General features: G+C 35.9%; 2 protein-coding genes across 6 annotated transcripts; one reads left to right on the top strand and one right to left on the bottom strand.

Moving 5' to 3' along the window:
* Positions 1-1,678: 1,678 nt before the first annotated feature.
* On the top strand, positions 1,679-6,787 carry LOC133304519 (ubiquitin-conjugating enzyme E2 22-like). 4 transcript variants are annotated; one of them, XM_061504568.1, is made up of 8 exons: positions 2,342-2,393; positions 2,494-2,550; positions 4,044-4,177; positions 4,503-4,647; positions 4,727-4,804; positions 5,043-5,155; positions 5,294-5,397; positions 6,190-6,787. In XM_061504568.1, the coding sequence occupies exons 3-8, from the start codon at positions 4,175-4,177 to the stop codon at positions 6,539-6,541; spliced, it is 795 nt and encodes a 264-aa protein (XP_061360552.1). In that variant the 5' UTR covers positions 2,342-2,393; positions 2,494-2,550; positions 4,044-4,174; the 3' UTR covers positions 6,542-6,787. The 4 variants fall into 4 exon arrangements, with proteins under 4 accessions (XP_061360551.1, XP_061360550.1, XP_061360552.1 ...); XM_061504567.1 differs by lacking the exons at positions 2,342-2,393; positions 2,494-2,550 and adding an exon at positions 1,679-1,795 and having other exon boundaries at positions 4,030-4,177; XM_061504566.1 differs by lacking the exons at positions 2,342-2,393; positions 2,494-2,550 and adding an exon at positions 1,707-1,795.
* A 7,424-nt stretch (positions 6,788-14,211) lies between these two features.
* LOC133304508 (calmodulin-like) lies at positions 14,212-16,446 on the bottom strand. 2 transcript variants are annotated; one of them, XM_061504553.1, is made up of 2 exons: positions 16,243-16,446; positions 14,212-14,722 (listed from the first exon to the last, which is right to left on the bottom strand). In XM_061504553.1, exons 1-2 carry the CDS (start codon positions 16,349-16,351, stop codon positions 14,349-14,351), a joined length of 483 nt encoding a protein of 160 aa, XP_061360537.1. In that variant the 5' UTR covers positions 16,352-16,446; the 3' UTR covers positions 14,212-14,348. The 2 variants fall into 2 exon arrangements, with proteins under 2 accessions (XP_061360537.1, XP_061360538.1); XM_061504554.1 differs by having other exon boundaries at positions 16,276-16,434.
* Between the last annotated feature and the right edge of the window lie 652 nt (positions 16,447-17,098).

Below are 17,098 nucleotides of genomic sequence, written 5' to 3'. Positions count from 1 at the left end.
TAAAAAAAATTAAAATTTATTTAAGGGAAGGATAATGTAACAAACAATTAGTGTTACTATCAATGTTACTACCAATCAATTTCACCGTTAGATCGATTATGTTGATCCAACAATTATATTTATTTTCATCTTTGTATGGTTATAATTTGGGTTCGCTTTTTCTGCAGTTACTACAAATAAGTTATATGCAGTAAGTCTAATACGAAGTCGTTTTGGGCAGAAATCATGGTATTTTTGTAATTTTATTTTATTTCACGGTTATTATAGTCTTTATAATCATAATTATTTAGTTTTTCAATACGTCATTTTGGGAATAAATGCAAATAACTTATTTGCAGTAACTGCAGAAATATTATTCTGTTATAATTTTTCATATTTTACATTTTATATTTATTTTCACCTTTCATTGGTTACAATTTTTCATATTTAATGTGAAATGGGGAATCAAAACTAGGGGTGAAACTGGGCCGGGCCGGCCTACAGGGGCCTACGGCTCGGCCTACATCAGGCTAGACCTGACTTAGTATATTTTGTATAATAGGCCAGGCTCGGGCTTTAAAAAAGCTTGTTTAATAAAAAGGTCGTAGACTCACTTTCAAAAGGCCGAGCCTATAAGCCTACAGGGCGACCTATATTGTACTATTTATTTTACATAAAATAAAATAGAGTAAGTATGTCTTGAAGAAAAAAAAGATATAAATTTAATCATTTGCAATTATTTATAACTTAATTATATTCGATTATATTTTAATAGAAATCTTACTTTATTTCTTATATACGAGGAACCAACATCTCAACATGTTAGATTGTGTATATGAATATATTAAAAGATTTTTTGGAGTGGTTATACTTACTACAAGCATCATGATGTGTTTGTTGGATTCATGTAGTTATTTTAATTTACATAGTATGGATTTATTTATCTGATGAAATATATGTTATTTAGTTTGAGCATTTTGCTTTTGAAAATGACATAAATGCATATTGTATTAGTTTTGTTATGATTCATGATTCTGCTTGGACGTTGAAATTATGATTTTTGGTGTAGCAACAGAATTTGAGTATTTTGTAAAGTTGATTCATGGTTATGCTTAGAAGTTAAAAATTAACAGGCTAACGGGCCAAGTCAGGCCATTTGTTTTTTTATAAATGGGCCAAACTAGGCTAACAGCTAGACTCATACTAGGCTTGAACCAAGTTAAATTGAAATTTTTTGACGTAGGCTTGGACTTTTCGGGGCAAAGCTTGGCCCAGCCTAGTCCATTTTTACCCCTAATCAAAACCATATAAAGATGAAAATAAACATAACTGTTGGATCAATATAATCAATCTAACAATTATTGGTAGTAACAATGGTAGTAACTATAATTGATTGTTATAATATCCTACCCTATTTGTTTATACCATTCTTTAAAATCTTGAATTCACCCCAAAATAGAATTGCCTCCCGGAAAAAATATTCTGATTTATCCAAAATAAAAATTTATTCTGACAGCGAGTGAAAACAAAAATTACCGTTGATTTGTCCCCGTCAAGATGCTATCCTATAATATTGACAATGGAAGAGACACATCATTTCAATTAAATTATTATCAACTTAATTTTTGTAATAATTATTTATTTTATTAATCACTGGCAGCGTGTCTCTTTTTCATTTTGATGTATAAATTGAAAGTCTTACCAATCAATCATTGATTTCACTTTCTCTTCTGTTCTCTGTGTTCCCCCAAACTCTCTCTCTCTCTCTCTCTCCTCTCACAGGTTTTTGTTTTGCCTACACAGAACGTCTCTGAAGGTAAATACTCATCTGGGTGTTTTTTTTTTCTCCCTAATCAATGCATTTCATTTTTTTATTTTTATTTTTTTGGTGGGGTTTGTATTCTGTGTGGAACTGTACCACCAAATTGTTACCTTTCTCAAATTCGGAGTTGAAATTAAAGCCTTTGATGCTATCCCATTTTTTTATTTTTTATTTTAAATTCTATGTTATGCACTGTGCAGTCTGTGCTAATGGATTTTCTATCCGAAATGCTAATGCTATTTCTTTATCTTTTTTTTTTTTTTTTGTGTTGGGATTTATTTCATGTTGGAATTGAGATTCTTGGGTTGAATGTTGCACATTAGGGTTTTTTACGATGTGATAGGGTCTCTTTTGATCTGACTAAGTGGTTTCTCCAAGTCTTTTTTAGTTTCTTTCTTCTTTAGTGGTATAAGAATGTTTATTTTTTTTTATATTTTATATTTTTTTGTTTAATGTGTGGTGTGTAGTAAGTGTTTTGGTGCTGTAGATTAATTCAGGTTCAGGAACTTTGTGTGTGTGTGACTCAACGAGTTTGTAGGTCAATTTATACGAGAAAGAAAGAAAGAAGCTCTGTGTGCTTGATTTACATCTGGTAGTTCAAGAATGTTTTTCTAGTTTTATCCTGTTCTGTGTTGATATTTTTGGGGCAAAATTGCTAATTCATTTTCTGTTTAGGTCTGCTTCTAAAGAAGATTGGGTGTCCAAATTTCTACCTTTCTGCTGTTTTGGGATTGGCATCTTGTTAGCATGTATATTGTAAAGTTTTATTTATTTATTTTGAATTTACTGAAAGGGGTTAAAGAAATTATTTACTTGTGAATTGCAATTGATTATGAGTTTATTTCATGCTTGATTGGTTTTTCTGCTTTCATGTGGGTAATGGCTGCAAATGGTATATTGCTCTTTACACTTGGGATAGAAGTGTGTTCTTGGTTGGGCAGAAAAGTGTCTGCAATGGGATTCCCCATTAGTTGTCATAGTGTGGTTCTATGTATGTGCCCATATGTGTTAGCTTGTGTACTGTATAATTGTTTTGATTATTGGAAGGGGTTAAAGAAATTATTTATTTGTGGTGCAAAATGAGTTTGAATCACAATTGGCTATGAGTTTAGTTTTAGCTTGATTGGTTTTTGTGGTGAGTGGTGATATATACATAGGGAGAGGGATGGGAGGCTTCTCTTGGGGAATGAATGGAAACGGGATACTATCTTCACCTTGTGCAATTGCTTTAGTTTATTTGAGTGCGTGATGATTTTATCTTCTACTGCTGATTCCTGTATATTTTATTATTTGAGTCCCATGTTTGTGCAGTGATTATAATTTTAAAAATGAACGAGCTTACCATTTTTATAGCACTTTATTTGATTTAGTTATTGAGGGTATATTAGACACCTACACAGTAAATAATTTATAAAATTTTCAACCTTTATTTGATTGTTTGACATTCTGATGAGCACAAAGCCACAAACATTTTTTTTTGACCAATCTTCAGTAATTTAAATTTTAAAATTCATTCAACACAAGTATTCCATAATCCATACTGTACACAGAAAATTATTACGATGTGGGATTTGACTGACTAGCATCCTGAAATATTTATATTGATGTGAATTATTTTCATTTAATTTGGGATAAAGGTGATGTTGATGTTGATGTTGAATTCTTTTCATTTATTTTTCGATAACCTTTTGCTAGTAGATCTGGGGAAGCAAATATTTTTTAAAAAAACACAAAATCACACCCCATCAAATCCCGACTAGCGAGGTTAGGAGTGAGGACAATTCTTGTATGTAGACTTACCCTTGCATATTTGCTAAGAAGCTAATATTTAAAAAGATATAGTAAATTAGTTTCCTCTGTTTGTTAAAATATAGTTGTTCGAGCTGAGTGACTGGGTAGTTGCATATGATTTTGTTTGACATTTTTGAAAAGGAGAGATATCCCTCATCAATCTGGGTTGAGGTGAAGTACAATTGCAGTAACTAAGTTGACATAACTGCCTAATGCCTAGGGGATTGAGATGCTAAAATGGTATGGGAATATATTGTACTGCTTTTCAATCTCATCCTCTCCTTGTATAGTTCTTGACTTCTTGTTGTCTCTGTTATTTTATTTTTGTCTATTGTGGCATCCTTGTCCATTCATATACTCTCTGCTTGTTTATGTTTAAATACTTTGGGAACTTTTTACCAAATTAGAGTTGTATTATTTCACTTATTCGTGATCAGAAATACCTTTGCAGGCACTTTTTCTGCGGTATGATTGCTTTCTTTACTCTGAGCAGCAATTTTGAAAATTAAGTAAATTGGTTGGGAAGGGCTCATTCCTCTGCAGTGGCAGAACCAAACATAGAGTGCAGGTGTATATGTTCTGATGGTAAGCATTTCTTTACTTTTATGATCGCTTCTCTTCTGTGTTTTGTGACTCTTGTTGAGGACAGCTCCACTAGGTTTACACTGCTTGCATAAGCACATTATTTGCTTAGTTAATTTGCTTATAGGTGTAGTCTGACATCTAGTTCATCATATCTCTTGGCATCCAGTAATTAAATTTACTAGTAATATACTTGTGCTTGTCAAGAACTTGATTTTCTATTAATAACTACTTTTAAACCCTAGAATCCACTGAGCTAAAACATGATCTTTGTATCAGTTTTATGCTTTAATATTCTTACACTGTAGGTATGGTGTTTTTGTTTCAGGCGACTAATGAAAATCTTCCACCAAATGTAATAAAGCAACTTGCCAAGGAATTAAAAAATCTTGATGAATCCCCTCCCGAGGGTATTAAAGTTGTGGTAAATGATGATGATTTTTCAATAATATATGCTGACATTGAAGGTCCAGGTATGTAGCTTTATGTTCTAAATTTGGGTTTTAGCATTAGGTAATGAAGTCAAGCTGAACCAGAAATTTGTTGTTGCAGCTGGGACTCCTTATGATAGTGGAGTTTTTCGTATGAAGTTGTTATTGTCTCATGATTTTCCACACTCTCCACCTAAAGGTTTGTTTACTTTAGACAATCCTTATGGACCATTTTACAATCTTCTAGTTACACTTTGAGACAGAATTATATTATCAGTTTTTTCCTTTTGGAATTTCAAATATATTATTTATTTAATCGAAAGACATTTATTTGCCCTACAGTCGTCTATTGCTTGACTTAGTTCAAATATTCCCAATTTCCCATCTATTCTTTTGTGTTATGTGACACGGTCAAACTTGTGATGCCATTGTTGTAGGGTTTTTCCTAACTAAGATTTTCCATCCAAATATTGCAACCAATGGAGAGATATGTGTCAACACACTTAAAAAGGACTGGAATCCTAGTCTTGGGTTACGACATGTTCTCATTGTAAGTAATGCAAAATCTCATTATTTCTTTTGACCTGTCTGGTTGCGGAGAGTTATTTTGATCTTATTGATCTTATTGAATTTAGTTTTGCATGATCAGTCTCTGTATTCATGAACTTCAGATTACCATAATTAACAGGTTGTTAGGTGTCTATTAATTGAACCCTTTCCGGAATCCGCTCTCAATGAACAGGCTGGCAAACTGCTGCTTGAAAATTATGAGGAGTATGCTAGACATGCAAGGTGAGTTAATCCAATAAAATATTATTGGTGTTGTCAATTAATTTCTCGTATGGAATCTTGATGTGAAATTGAGTACTTAAGATTACCCTTGTTCTCAGAATCTTGTGTGGCCAACAAAACTTGAAGCAACACATGTTGGAGCTTTAATTTTGTGCTCCCGGTGCACATTTCAATGAGTGGGCCGGAAGAGAGAGAAGGAGAGAGAAGAGTGAGGAGAGAGGAGAGAGGAAAATATTTTTTTCTTCAAGTGTCACATTTTTAGTGAAAGGACCACCATGGGCCACAACCACATTAAATTTTTCCCACATGTTGAGGATTTCTGTTTTATTCTTTTTAATTAATTGTTCGTCTTCCTAATAGAGTAATAGTAATTTTTACATTCATCTTCTGTCCAAGACAGCTATATAGAGCTTGTTTAGCTATATTTTTTGTGCTCCATTTCCTTGAAATTTAAGAAGACGAGTTTGAAGTCGTGGTAAAGTTGTTCCTGTGTAGTTAAAATTTTGAAAATAACCTCTTTGCAAAAATGTAAAAGTAAAACTCTGTATAAGGATTTATTGAGGAGCTGGTTTTCAATCATTATCTTGAAATTTCAGTTACTTCATTGAGCTATATGTGTAAACAAAGTTACTGAAATTTCAAGAAATTCTCATGTTCGATGATAGTTATGCTAATAATCTTGATTTGATTTTAAACTCAGGATATTTATCCATTCTACTTTTTACATCTTTAATATGTAAATTTTACCACCCTTCGCCCTCATAATTAAAGAGCTTCATTTGTTGCATGCAGACTTTACACTGGAATCCATGCAAAACCAAAGTCCAAATTTAAAAGTGGAGCCATATCTGAATCTAAGACTGCTCTGAATGTTGATCAGACAAACACCTCAGTTCTTAATGCTGGTGTCAAAACTGCACCATCGGGTGCTGCATTATTGTTGCAACCCCCTTTAGCCCCCTCAACTATGGCAACTAGAGGAAACAGCCAAGAACATGCTGCTGTAGCGGCGGAGCCAGCTGTTAATGGTTGTACTGCTGTACTAGTAGTTTCTGCACCACAAAAGAAGGAAGGCGGACTAGGTAAAGCTCAGGCAGATAAGAAGAAGATAGATGCCAGAAAAAGAAGCTTGAAAAGATTGTAATAAGGTTGTTCAATAATTCAACTTTTCATTTGCGGTTTAGTTTTAAGAGAAAAGGGAGATGGGGAGAGGGGAATGTGGAATCTGGGAACATAGGTTTGGACACAATTTTCAGATGACTAGTTCATGTGAAATTTTAACACTAGTGAATCCAATTCGAGGTTTCTTTCACTTTTTTTTTTTTTTTTTCTCTTTCTGTGTACATTACATTTAATAAGGGAGCAAGGCAAATTTGGACCTTTGTCATGCCATGGTTGATCACAATCTCAAAAATTAAGATTCCTTTACCCTTTATCATTTGCATCTGCTTTGGAAATCAAATTGGGAGGTAGGGATGCTAAAGTCAGGAGCCTTACAGGGGCCTTTGGCTCGGCTCGTGAAGGCCTGAGATTACATGTCTAAAATTAATTGTTGGACTCAGGCTTGGACTTGTATAAAAGCTTGTTTAATAAAAAAGCTTCTGTTATAAAAAAAAAAAAAAAAAAGGCTTCAAACTTCAATTCAAAAGCTTGGCCTTAGAGCCTCTCAGACTTGCCTAATATATTAATTTTTTATACTACGAGAGCTCTCTCTCTCTTCTCAATCCATTCCATCCCATTTTATTAATTAAACAGACTTTTTAAATAATTTTATTTTATATTATGCTATTTGAATATACATTAAATTTATGAATATTTATGGAATTACTATTGTTGTTAATTGTATATTTTGTTTGAATAAATTTTTGTTTTATTTTTTTTTAAACAGGCTAAATCGAGCTTTTATTTTTTGTAAATAAGACAGGCCACAGGCTGAAATTATATTCATGACAGGTAACAGACTTGGTCAGACTGACACATTTTAATACAAGCTTAGCCTATTAAGATCAAAGCTCGGCTCGGCCCGTTAATACCCCACTGGGAGGGAGTAAAATCATTTGAATCGAAAGCATGATCAAAAAGCAAAAGCATTGAAAATTCTTTCTAGAACCAGAAACAAACCTTTAAGAATATGTCTTGAGTGTACTGTTGGGTTCCTAGACGAATTCTAATAGGACAAAGACGTAGGTGGGTAGGAGGCGAAGTATATTGGAATAGTGATCAAAATATCATTGCTCATCAAGTTTTTTAATCCAAATATCACGCCAACAGTATTATTTTTCAATATGTCATGTGAGTAAGTTCGCTACGGTATATGGCGAACTACATTTTAAAATATTTATTTTTTTGCTACGGTACACTATTCCCAAAAGACATACTAGCTTCAGATGTTTATTGTAGTTTCATCATTTTTTCACTTTTTTTTCCGCAAAGCTTGCTTCTTCCCCATTCTCACCTAAATGGGTCTTCAACTTCGACCTGCTCCTCCTTTGCTTTTGTACTCATAGTAGTACATAGATGTATCCCATGGAGGGTGAAGTATGTTGATATAGGGGTGCTCATAGTGGCAATGGTAGAGACCAAAGCACTAGTGATGCTTCCCATGTATGTGGATCAAGGGGGAGTGTGTGTGTCTGACAACATATGAGAGGAGTCGGGAAGAAGAAGATCCCCTCTCCATGTGTGAGAGGGGTATTTAGAGAGGAGATTCCTCTCTTGCATGGGGGCTTGAGCTGGTCAGCCCATGAGCTGTCTCATCAAGCTGCTCCCTGTCAGTGGGGCAGCAGTGCAGGATGGGGAATGTCCCAGTGGTGAGCCTCAATGGCTTGCCATGGGTGCCCTCTAGAAGGTTCTAGATATGGGCTTTAAGCGATTGGGCCCATCTGGTGGGCCTAAGTGAGTAGCATCCAGGGCAGGAGCCCCCCAGCTTGGTAGCTTGAGGGAGTCAAGGTGCCAAGATATATGGCAGCTTAGGCCAGATACCCATAGTGTGCAGTGTTTTAAGCAGGATATAATGTAACCGATCGATAATACGTCGGCCTTCATGCGTTGTTGATGAGTTGTCGTCGAGTATGAATTGTCTGATTGGCGATGCTTGAGTACTTCAAGAGAATCTTCTATTATGACCGGTAATTGTGTTGAACTTTATTGTTTTCGAAGATGCGTCTTGTTATGGAGGAAGGTCTTCAAATGTTGTTGAAGTAGTAATAATTTAATTGTAAGAATAAGTTGGCAAGTCCATGTTGAATCAAGTATCCTGTAGATTTTAACAGCTGAAATAAAGATGTCTTGACCGTCTGATAATAATCCAATAATGTTGTAGATGAAAGCTTGAAGATCCTGATGATAAATATATATGCTCCGTTCTTCAGCAATAAAACTCGGTGTGTTGAATGAATGATAAATAATGCCTAGTGACTTGGGTCTTTGATGTATAGTTGCTCAGATATGTTGCTCCATGATCATGTTTAATAACTGAAATAAAGATGTCTTGACCGTCTGATAATAACAAAATAATAACGTCGTTGCAGATGGAGGCTTTTGGGGAAGATAATTTTTCCAAGAGAGAGATGTGATGAAGATTCTGATAATAAATAAATATATATGCTCCATTCTTCAGAAATAAAACTCGGAGGTGAGAAATAATGTAGTAGATGAAAGCTTCCCGAGAAGATAATGTGTTCCAAGAGAAAGAGATTGGGAGTTTTCGTAGATAAGAACCTTCCCACAGATGGCGCCAATGTACTCATAGTAGTACATAGATGTATCCCATGGAGTGTGAAGTATGTTGATATAGGGGTGCTCATAGTGGCAATGGTAGAGACCAAAGCACTAGTGAGGCTTCCCATGTATGTGGATCAAGGGGGAGTGTGTGTGTATGACAGCATATGAGAGGAGTCGGGAAGAAGAAGATCCCCTCTCCATGTGTGAGAGGGGTATTTAGAGAAGAGAGTCCTCTCTTGCATGGGGGCTTGAGCTGGTCAGCCCATGAGCTGTCTCATCAAGCTTCTCCCTGTCAGTGGGGCAGCAGTGCAAGATGGGGAATGTCCCAGTGGTGAAAGTCTATGGCTTGCCATGGGTGCCCTCTAGAAGGTTCTAGATATGGGCTTTAAGCGATTGGGCCCATCTGGTGGGCCTAAGTGAGTAGCATCCAGAACAGGAGCCCCCCCAGCTTGGTAACTTGAGGGAGTCAAGGTGTCAAGATATATGGCAGCTTAGGCCAGATACCCATAGTGTGCAGTGTTTTAAGCAGGATATAATGTAACCGATCGGTAATACGTCGGCCTTCATGTGTTGTTGATGAGTTGTCGTCGAGTATGAATTGTCTGATTGGTGATGCTTGAGTACTTCAAGAGAATCTTCTATTATGACCGGCAATTGTGTGGAACTTTATTGTCTTCGAAGATGCGTCTTGTTATTGAGGAAGGTCTTCAAATGTTGTTGAAGTAGTAATAATTTAATTGTAAGAATAAGTTGACGAGTCCATGTTGAATCAAGTATCCTGTAGATTTTAACAGCTGAAATAAAGATGTCTTGACCGTCTGATAATAATCCAATAATGTTGTAGATGAAAACTTGAAGATCCTGATGATAAATATATATGCTTCGTTCTTCAGCAATAAAACTCGGTGTGTTGAATGTATGATAAATAATGCCCAGTGACTTGGGTCTTTGATGTATAGTTGCTCAGATATGTTGATCCATGATCATGTTTAATAACTGAAATAAAGATGTCTTGACCGTCTGATAATAACAAAATAATAACGTCGTTGCAGATGGAGGCTTCTGGGGAAGATAATTTTTCCAAGAGAGAGATGTGATGAAGATTCTGATAATAAATAAATATATATGCTCCATTCTTCAGAAATAAAACTCGGAGGTGAGAAATAATGTAGTAGATGAAAGCTTCCCGAGAAGATAATGTGTTCCAAGAGAAAGAGACTAGGAGCCTTCGTAGATGAGAACCTTCCCACAGACGGCGCCAATGTACTCATAGTAGTACATAGATGTATCCCATGGAGGGTGAAGTATGTTGATATAGGGGTGCTCATAGTGGCAATGGTAGAGACCAAACCACTAGTGAGGCTTCCCATGTATGTGGATCAAGGGGGAGTGTTTGTGTATGACAGCATATAAGAGGAGTCGGGAAGAAGAAGATCCCCTCTCCATGTGTGAGAGGGGTATTTAGAGAGGAGAGTCCTCTCTTGCATGGGGGCTTGAGCTGGTCAGCCCATGAGCTGTCTCATCAAGCTGCTCCCTGTCAGTGGGGCAGCAGTGCAGGATGGGGAATGTCCAAGTGGTGAGCCTCTATGGCTTGCCATGGGTGCCCTCTAGAAGGTTCTAGATATGGGCTTTAAGCGATTGGGCCCATCTGGTGGGCCTAAGTGAGTAGCATCCAGAACAGCTTTGATTGAAAAAGTTGTTTTCTTTTCATTTCTTTGTTTCAACTTCACTTTAAAACCAGTGTACAGTAGCAAAAATGTCAGCTTAAAAGCCAGTGTATTCAGCATAGAAGGTAAACTTAAGTAGCAAATAGTGTACACTAGCAAAATCATTTTAGAAGGAAGTTCACTGTTATGCATAGCAAACTTCTCCCACTAGACTGATATTTTGACCACTTAGTTCGCTACCTGTTATAGCGAACTTGTACACGTGGCTGCCACATCAACAATCGAAGTTCACTATTTACTGTAGTGAACTTGTACGTGTGGTATTTTGGAAATTTTTACTGTTCATGTGACATATTGACAAATAATTTTGGGAACAGTGGCACTTTGGTCACTGTTCCAAGTATATTAATGTAATAGTGATCAATTGCGGGATTAGTATGGTAAATAAGAGCTCAAATGAAAAATCACAAGTATTATGAATGTTTGGATGGACTTTTTTGTCTACAAAAGTTTTTTTTTTTTAAGAAAAAAATCACTTCTCAAAAGAAGTCTGTTTGGATGTCTGTTTTTAAAAAAATAGAATTAATAAAAAAAGTCAAACACCAACTTTTTTTGAAAGCTAAAAATGTTAGCTTTTAAAAAAAGTAAAAGTCAAAAGTTAAATATTTTTTTCAAAAATTAAATATTTTTTTAAAATTTAAATAGTTTTAACTTTTGCAAAAAATACTTTTAAAATATGCTAGACATAAAATGAATTTTTTTGATAAGTGTACAAACGGGCTTGTTCCGGATGGCCCGATAAGGCTTGTTCCGGATGGCCCAATAAGGGTCTGGCCCAAATGGTCAAGACCCAACCCCCAATGAGCATCCACGTCAGCCCTACCAACAGGGGCGATACACGTCTCCTCCAAGGATAAACACCAAAATGCCTTACCTTGGGACCGTGACCACCAAAGGCAGTTGCCCGAATGCCATAAGGGGAAACTACCTCCTGTGTCCCATGCTGACACCGCCAGACACAGAGGGTGCAGCACTGCTACGATCGCAGCGCCTGTCACGCCCAACGCTGCTATCATAGCAAGCCCCAAGGAGGGTTGACCTTCTTCCCATCAACCTACAACGGATGCGCACAACCCTCCCTTATAAATAGCCCCCAGGGGCACACCATGAAGGTATCTTATGTATCGTTATACTGCTCATTTACTTTGAGTCATACTATCATCTCACCCCTTGTTGATTATCTAGCTTTTACTTGGCACAATACTCCTTAGCCTGGTATGCACCTGTGCTAAGGGTATCTCTCATACAACGACTCATTCTTAAAAGGAACATAGTGAGCTTATAGATCCCAACAGTACAGGGCTCTATGTCTCACATGAAGGTTGAGAATCAAGGGAGATGTCGTACAAGGGCACGATTTGACTGTATTGGGCTGAAATTCAGCAAAGTGAGGACACAAAATTGAGTGTGAAGATGAAGGTGTGTCCTTAATGGAGTGTGATATTTATAGTGAAATGAAGATTTTCCTTACCTGGAGAGGGTGAGCCAAAACTGTTTTTTGCCATGTGGACTCTACTCTGATGTGAGGCAATGTGATCCCTCACGTGAGAGGGGCACATATATAGATTGAAGAGGGGGAAACTAAGTGTAAAAAGGTGATATGATTAAAGAGTAATTGTGTCCACTGTATCTGAATTGTATACTTGAGATATTAGTTTAGAAAAAATTCTGAGGTTGAACCTGTTCGGAGTGATCACCAATTACTAAGTTATGATGGTAGGGTAAGCGTGTGGGGTATGTTCTAAGGCTGGATATGAGATTGGTCTGGCATAAGTGTATACGATAATGATTGTAACAAGGCTCGATGAGTATGGTTGAATGTAATCCGAATGTAAGTGTTCTCCATTAGGTACTGTTGATGTATTTATACAAGCCTTGAGATGTATTTATCATTGTTATCAAGGCTTTAGAGTAGTTCAGTTAGAGGATGATTGTGGGTACCAAAAAACGCGAGAGGATTCGTGGATATGATGCCACGGGTTCATAGGCTACACCTCAAGCCAAATATGTCTTGCCCGGGTAGGGAAATTTTAATATGTTTCGGGACTACCATGGTCCTTTCACTAAAAAATTGATATTTGTACAAATTTTTTTTTCTCCTTTTTCACTCCTCAACTTTTTCTCTCTTTCTCTCACCTCCACCCCACTAAATTTTTTTAGCACCCGAACTATAAAAATATCGCTCCCCGAATAGAAAAGCCTTTACATCCTCGCCAAGTGAGCCTAAACCCAGTAGGCCTACTCGGGTATATATCCGGAACATAATTCATTTCTAATTAACAACTGAAAAGAACTTAGAATTATTATTATTATTATTTTTTTCTTTTTTTTTGGTTTTAGATATAAAAGCATTAAACTATTAACTATCTGTGTATGATTTTATTTTATTTTATTTTTTCAAAAATCTATCAGAAGATATCAACTTCTCAGAAGATATCAACTTTTATCATTGCTGTAAATAAGGAAAACTACAGACTGCAATGGGTGTGACAGGTTTATGAAATGGTGCCTTTATCCCAGATTATAATCTAGCAAGAATGAAATATTTCTTTATGTGTGCACATGAAAATGTACAATCCGGACTTGTTTCAGTCAGAATTGATAATCTTGATTGCACATAATTGATGATTTAAGACTGTTTAAATAACACCTCTATTACTCTTCATCTTCTCACTGTTTTCTGTCATTTGGATTTTCTGCTTGAGAAGAGATGATTGATTACAGATAATTTAGAAAAGAGTAAATATCTTTTTGCATCATCATCAAATTTTACGATACCCATTTTAGTCTCTAGCAAATAAAAAAATTATTCATAATTCCTGAAAAATTTAAAATAAACCCATTTAAATGGACCTATTTAGTTGAAATCGTGATCTTTCACAAATTCAAAAAAAAAACTCATATTAGTCCCTTAAAAGAACTAAAATGAGACTTTTAAATTTCTTAAAGACCACAAATAACCTTTTTATTTATTAGAGACTAAAACAGGTATCGTGAAATTTACCGAAAACCAAAAACAATATTTACTCTTTAGAAAAACTTGCACTCGTACAATGCACTGGACAAGTAATTCAAATTCCAAAATCCATGTATCCGACGTATCAGTTATGGTCTGTTGCCTTGATTATCTTTTACACAAATTCAAGATTTCAAGTTTGTTCTTCTTAAGCCCAAAAGTCCTAAGATTAAGCTATTGTGCCCAACAGTTCCCCAAAATGAGGAGCGGTAGAAAGCAAAGTGCCATAAATATTACAACCTTTTTTTTTTTTTTTTCTGGATAAAATTACAAGACAAACTAAGAAGATACCATTCCACCACAACTATTAGCAGCAGAACATACCACTAATAGACGTTTAAGGTTGGATTTAAAACCATCAAATAAAAATGTAAGAACAAAGACAAGGACTACGAGCACTGTTATACAAGTCAACCTAGTCCAATTTTTTTTGTTTTTTTTTTTCCCTTTTAATCAACATTTCTTCATTTACCTTCTTGATGTGATCACTTGGCCATCATCACCTTAACAAATTCCTCGTAATTTATTTGGCCATCACCATCAACATCAGCCTCACGAATCATCTCATCAACTTCTTCATCAGTGAGCTTCTCTCCAAGGTTGGTCATCACATGGCGGAGCTCAGCAGCAGAAATGAAACCATTCTGATCCTTGTCGAAAACCCGGAACGCCTCTTTCAGCTCCTCCTCAGAATCAGTGTCCTTCATCTTCCTAGCCATGAGGTTCAGAAACTCAGGGAAGTCAATGGTACCATTTCCATCAGCATCTACTTCGTTAATCATGTCCTGGAGCTCAGCCTCAGTAGGGTTTTGCCCCAATGAACGCATAACAGTTCCAAGCTCCTTGGTTGTGATACAGCCTGCAAGTTCACACCATGTGTGTTAGAGAAAATAATATAAAACTGATTATCGTGGTCTTCATCCAACACCTAAAACTTTTAGGTTGAAATGATTCTTTACAATATGTAACACAATCAACAACGGCTTTTATAGCCTCATTATTAGTTACTCTCTAGTAATATACAAAGCCACATATGACTAGTGTGTAATCAACTTCTCCCATTCATTTTCAAAATTTTCTCTAACACTTGCCATGTTTCTTCTCAAGACACATAAACATGCTCACAAGTAGAGGTGGCAAAGTGGGCAGCCCGCCCCACCCCGCCATCAACCCGCCAAAAAATAAGCTAGCCCGCCTCGCTTTTGAAAGTGGGCTGAAAAAACTCAGCCCGCCCCGCCCCGTTTGGGGGGTCGGTCTGCCAGCCCGAACCTATTTTACATTGACCCGCCTCGGCCCACCTATGTCCGCCATCAACTCGCCAAAAAATGGGCCCGCCCCGTTTGGGGGGTCGGTCTGCCAGCCCGAACCTATTTTACATTGACCCGCCTCGGCCCGCCTATGTCCGCCATCAACTCGCCAAAAAATGAGCCCGCCCCGCCCCGCCCCGCTTTTGAGATGAGTTGAAAAACTCAGCCTGCCCCACCCCGTTTGGCGGATTGGTCCGCCGAGCCGAGCCCGTTTTGCCGGCTCTACTCACAAGCCATAGGGAAAATATAAATGAATCATGTTCACAAGAATGTCAATTATACTTTGAAAAAAGAGTTGCAAATGTAACTGTACATAACAGTTAAATGTTATCTAGTGATAATTATATCCCTGACTTCCTCGTTAGCATCAGAATATCTATGCTTGGAAATTATTGATCAGAAAATGCAGAGAAACCAAAAAGAAAAAAGAAAAAAGGAATCAAACTATCATTCTTTTCTGTTCAAAAAGCATAAACTCCGTTCTTCTCTTTTGCCCCCGTTTCCCCCTGAAAATTCGAACCAAAACAGCAGGACAAAAATATTCCAACACCGAGATCTACATAGTTACCAAAATTCATTTTTCAGGTAGAAAGTATTTTATTATAATTTTAAAAAATCCAGGAAAATTTAATTTCCACAAGAAAAACAAAAAACAAACATTACGTGTGATTCACATATACAATAAGTAATAAACAATAGTTCTTTCTATTAATCATACTCTTCTGACCTCGTTAACAAAAACAGAGACAAGAAAATAACGGCCACAATAATAACGTCAACATTTGTTTTTCTCGTACAAAAGTTCAAACCAGAAAAAACAAAATTAACATTACAATAGCGCAAAACATTAACATTTTTTTAAAACAAAATATCCGAGATCTAAATCCACAGAACAGCTCAAATAAATAACCAAATTAACATTTTTTTTTAAAAAAAGATTCTTAAAAAAATCAATAATTAACAATCTAACTAATTTCCTAATCAAAATTTTTGCACCGGCTTGTTAAAAACAAAATCACGAAAAGAAACACCGATCTGCGAAACTCGCACGCGTTAAGATCAAATCAAATACACAAAAACAAAAGAGAGAGAGAGAGATGCGAACCATCGCCATCCTTGTCGAACAAGCTGAAGGCCTCCTTGAACTCGGAGATCTGTTCGTCGGAGAGTTGATCTGCCATTGTTTTCTTCTTATGAGAGAGAGAAAATCGCTCTTTCTTTCTTGTGAATTACAACGGAAAGAGAAAGAGAAAGAGAGAACGCATCTTTGAACAAATGTTGGAGTTTATATATCAAAGAACCTCGATCCAAACACGGTCTTAACACAATTTTACCATTTTTGACTTTTCTTTTTCTTTTCTTTTTTTCTTTTTCTTCTTTTGCCCCTTCAGTTTTTACCCATAATACCCACCTTACCCTTCAATCATTCCCACACATTTGTTGTCCCTCTTTTTTTATTTTTCTTCAAAATGGTTTAAGTCAAATTAGTTAGTATATCTATAATTATAATTAATTATTTAATTATTGCTCCATCTGTTACCTCCTTAAGTTCTTATTAATTAAAATAAATTTTTTAAATCTCTAATTTTATACTATACAATTATGAGAAAAATATTTGTCCTTTTAAAGGACATATAATTGTGTCATTTTAAGAGAGAGAGAAAGACACAACTTAATATCTTTTCACTTAAAATTTAAATTTAAAAAAAATACTCCTTTCTCTTCCATAATTTTCATTATTTGTGTCTTTTTCTCTCCTAAAATGACATAACATCATATCTCTTAAAAGGACAAACACTAAACTCTATATTTATAATAGAGTTAGTGTTTATTCTTTTAAAAGAACATAAAATTGTGTCATTTTATTCAAAACTACTATATTTTGTAATGAGAGAAACAAAAATCATGGTAAGAAAAAGTGAGAGTTT

The sequence above is a fragment of the Gastrolobium bilobum genome, unplaced genomic scaffold, assembly GCF_033153095.1.
Source record: "Gastrolobium bilobum isolate Gb01-03AN ecotype WA unplaced genomic scaffold, APGP_CSIRO_Gbil_v1 utg54589, whole genome shotgun sequence".
Taxonomy (NCBI): domain Eukaryota; kingdom Viridiplantae; phylum Streptophyta; class Magnoliopsida; order Fabales; family Fabaceae; genus Gastrolobium; species Gastrolobium bilobum.
This window is presented reverse-complemented; position numbering and strand designations above follow the sequence as displayed.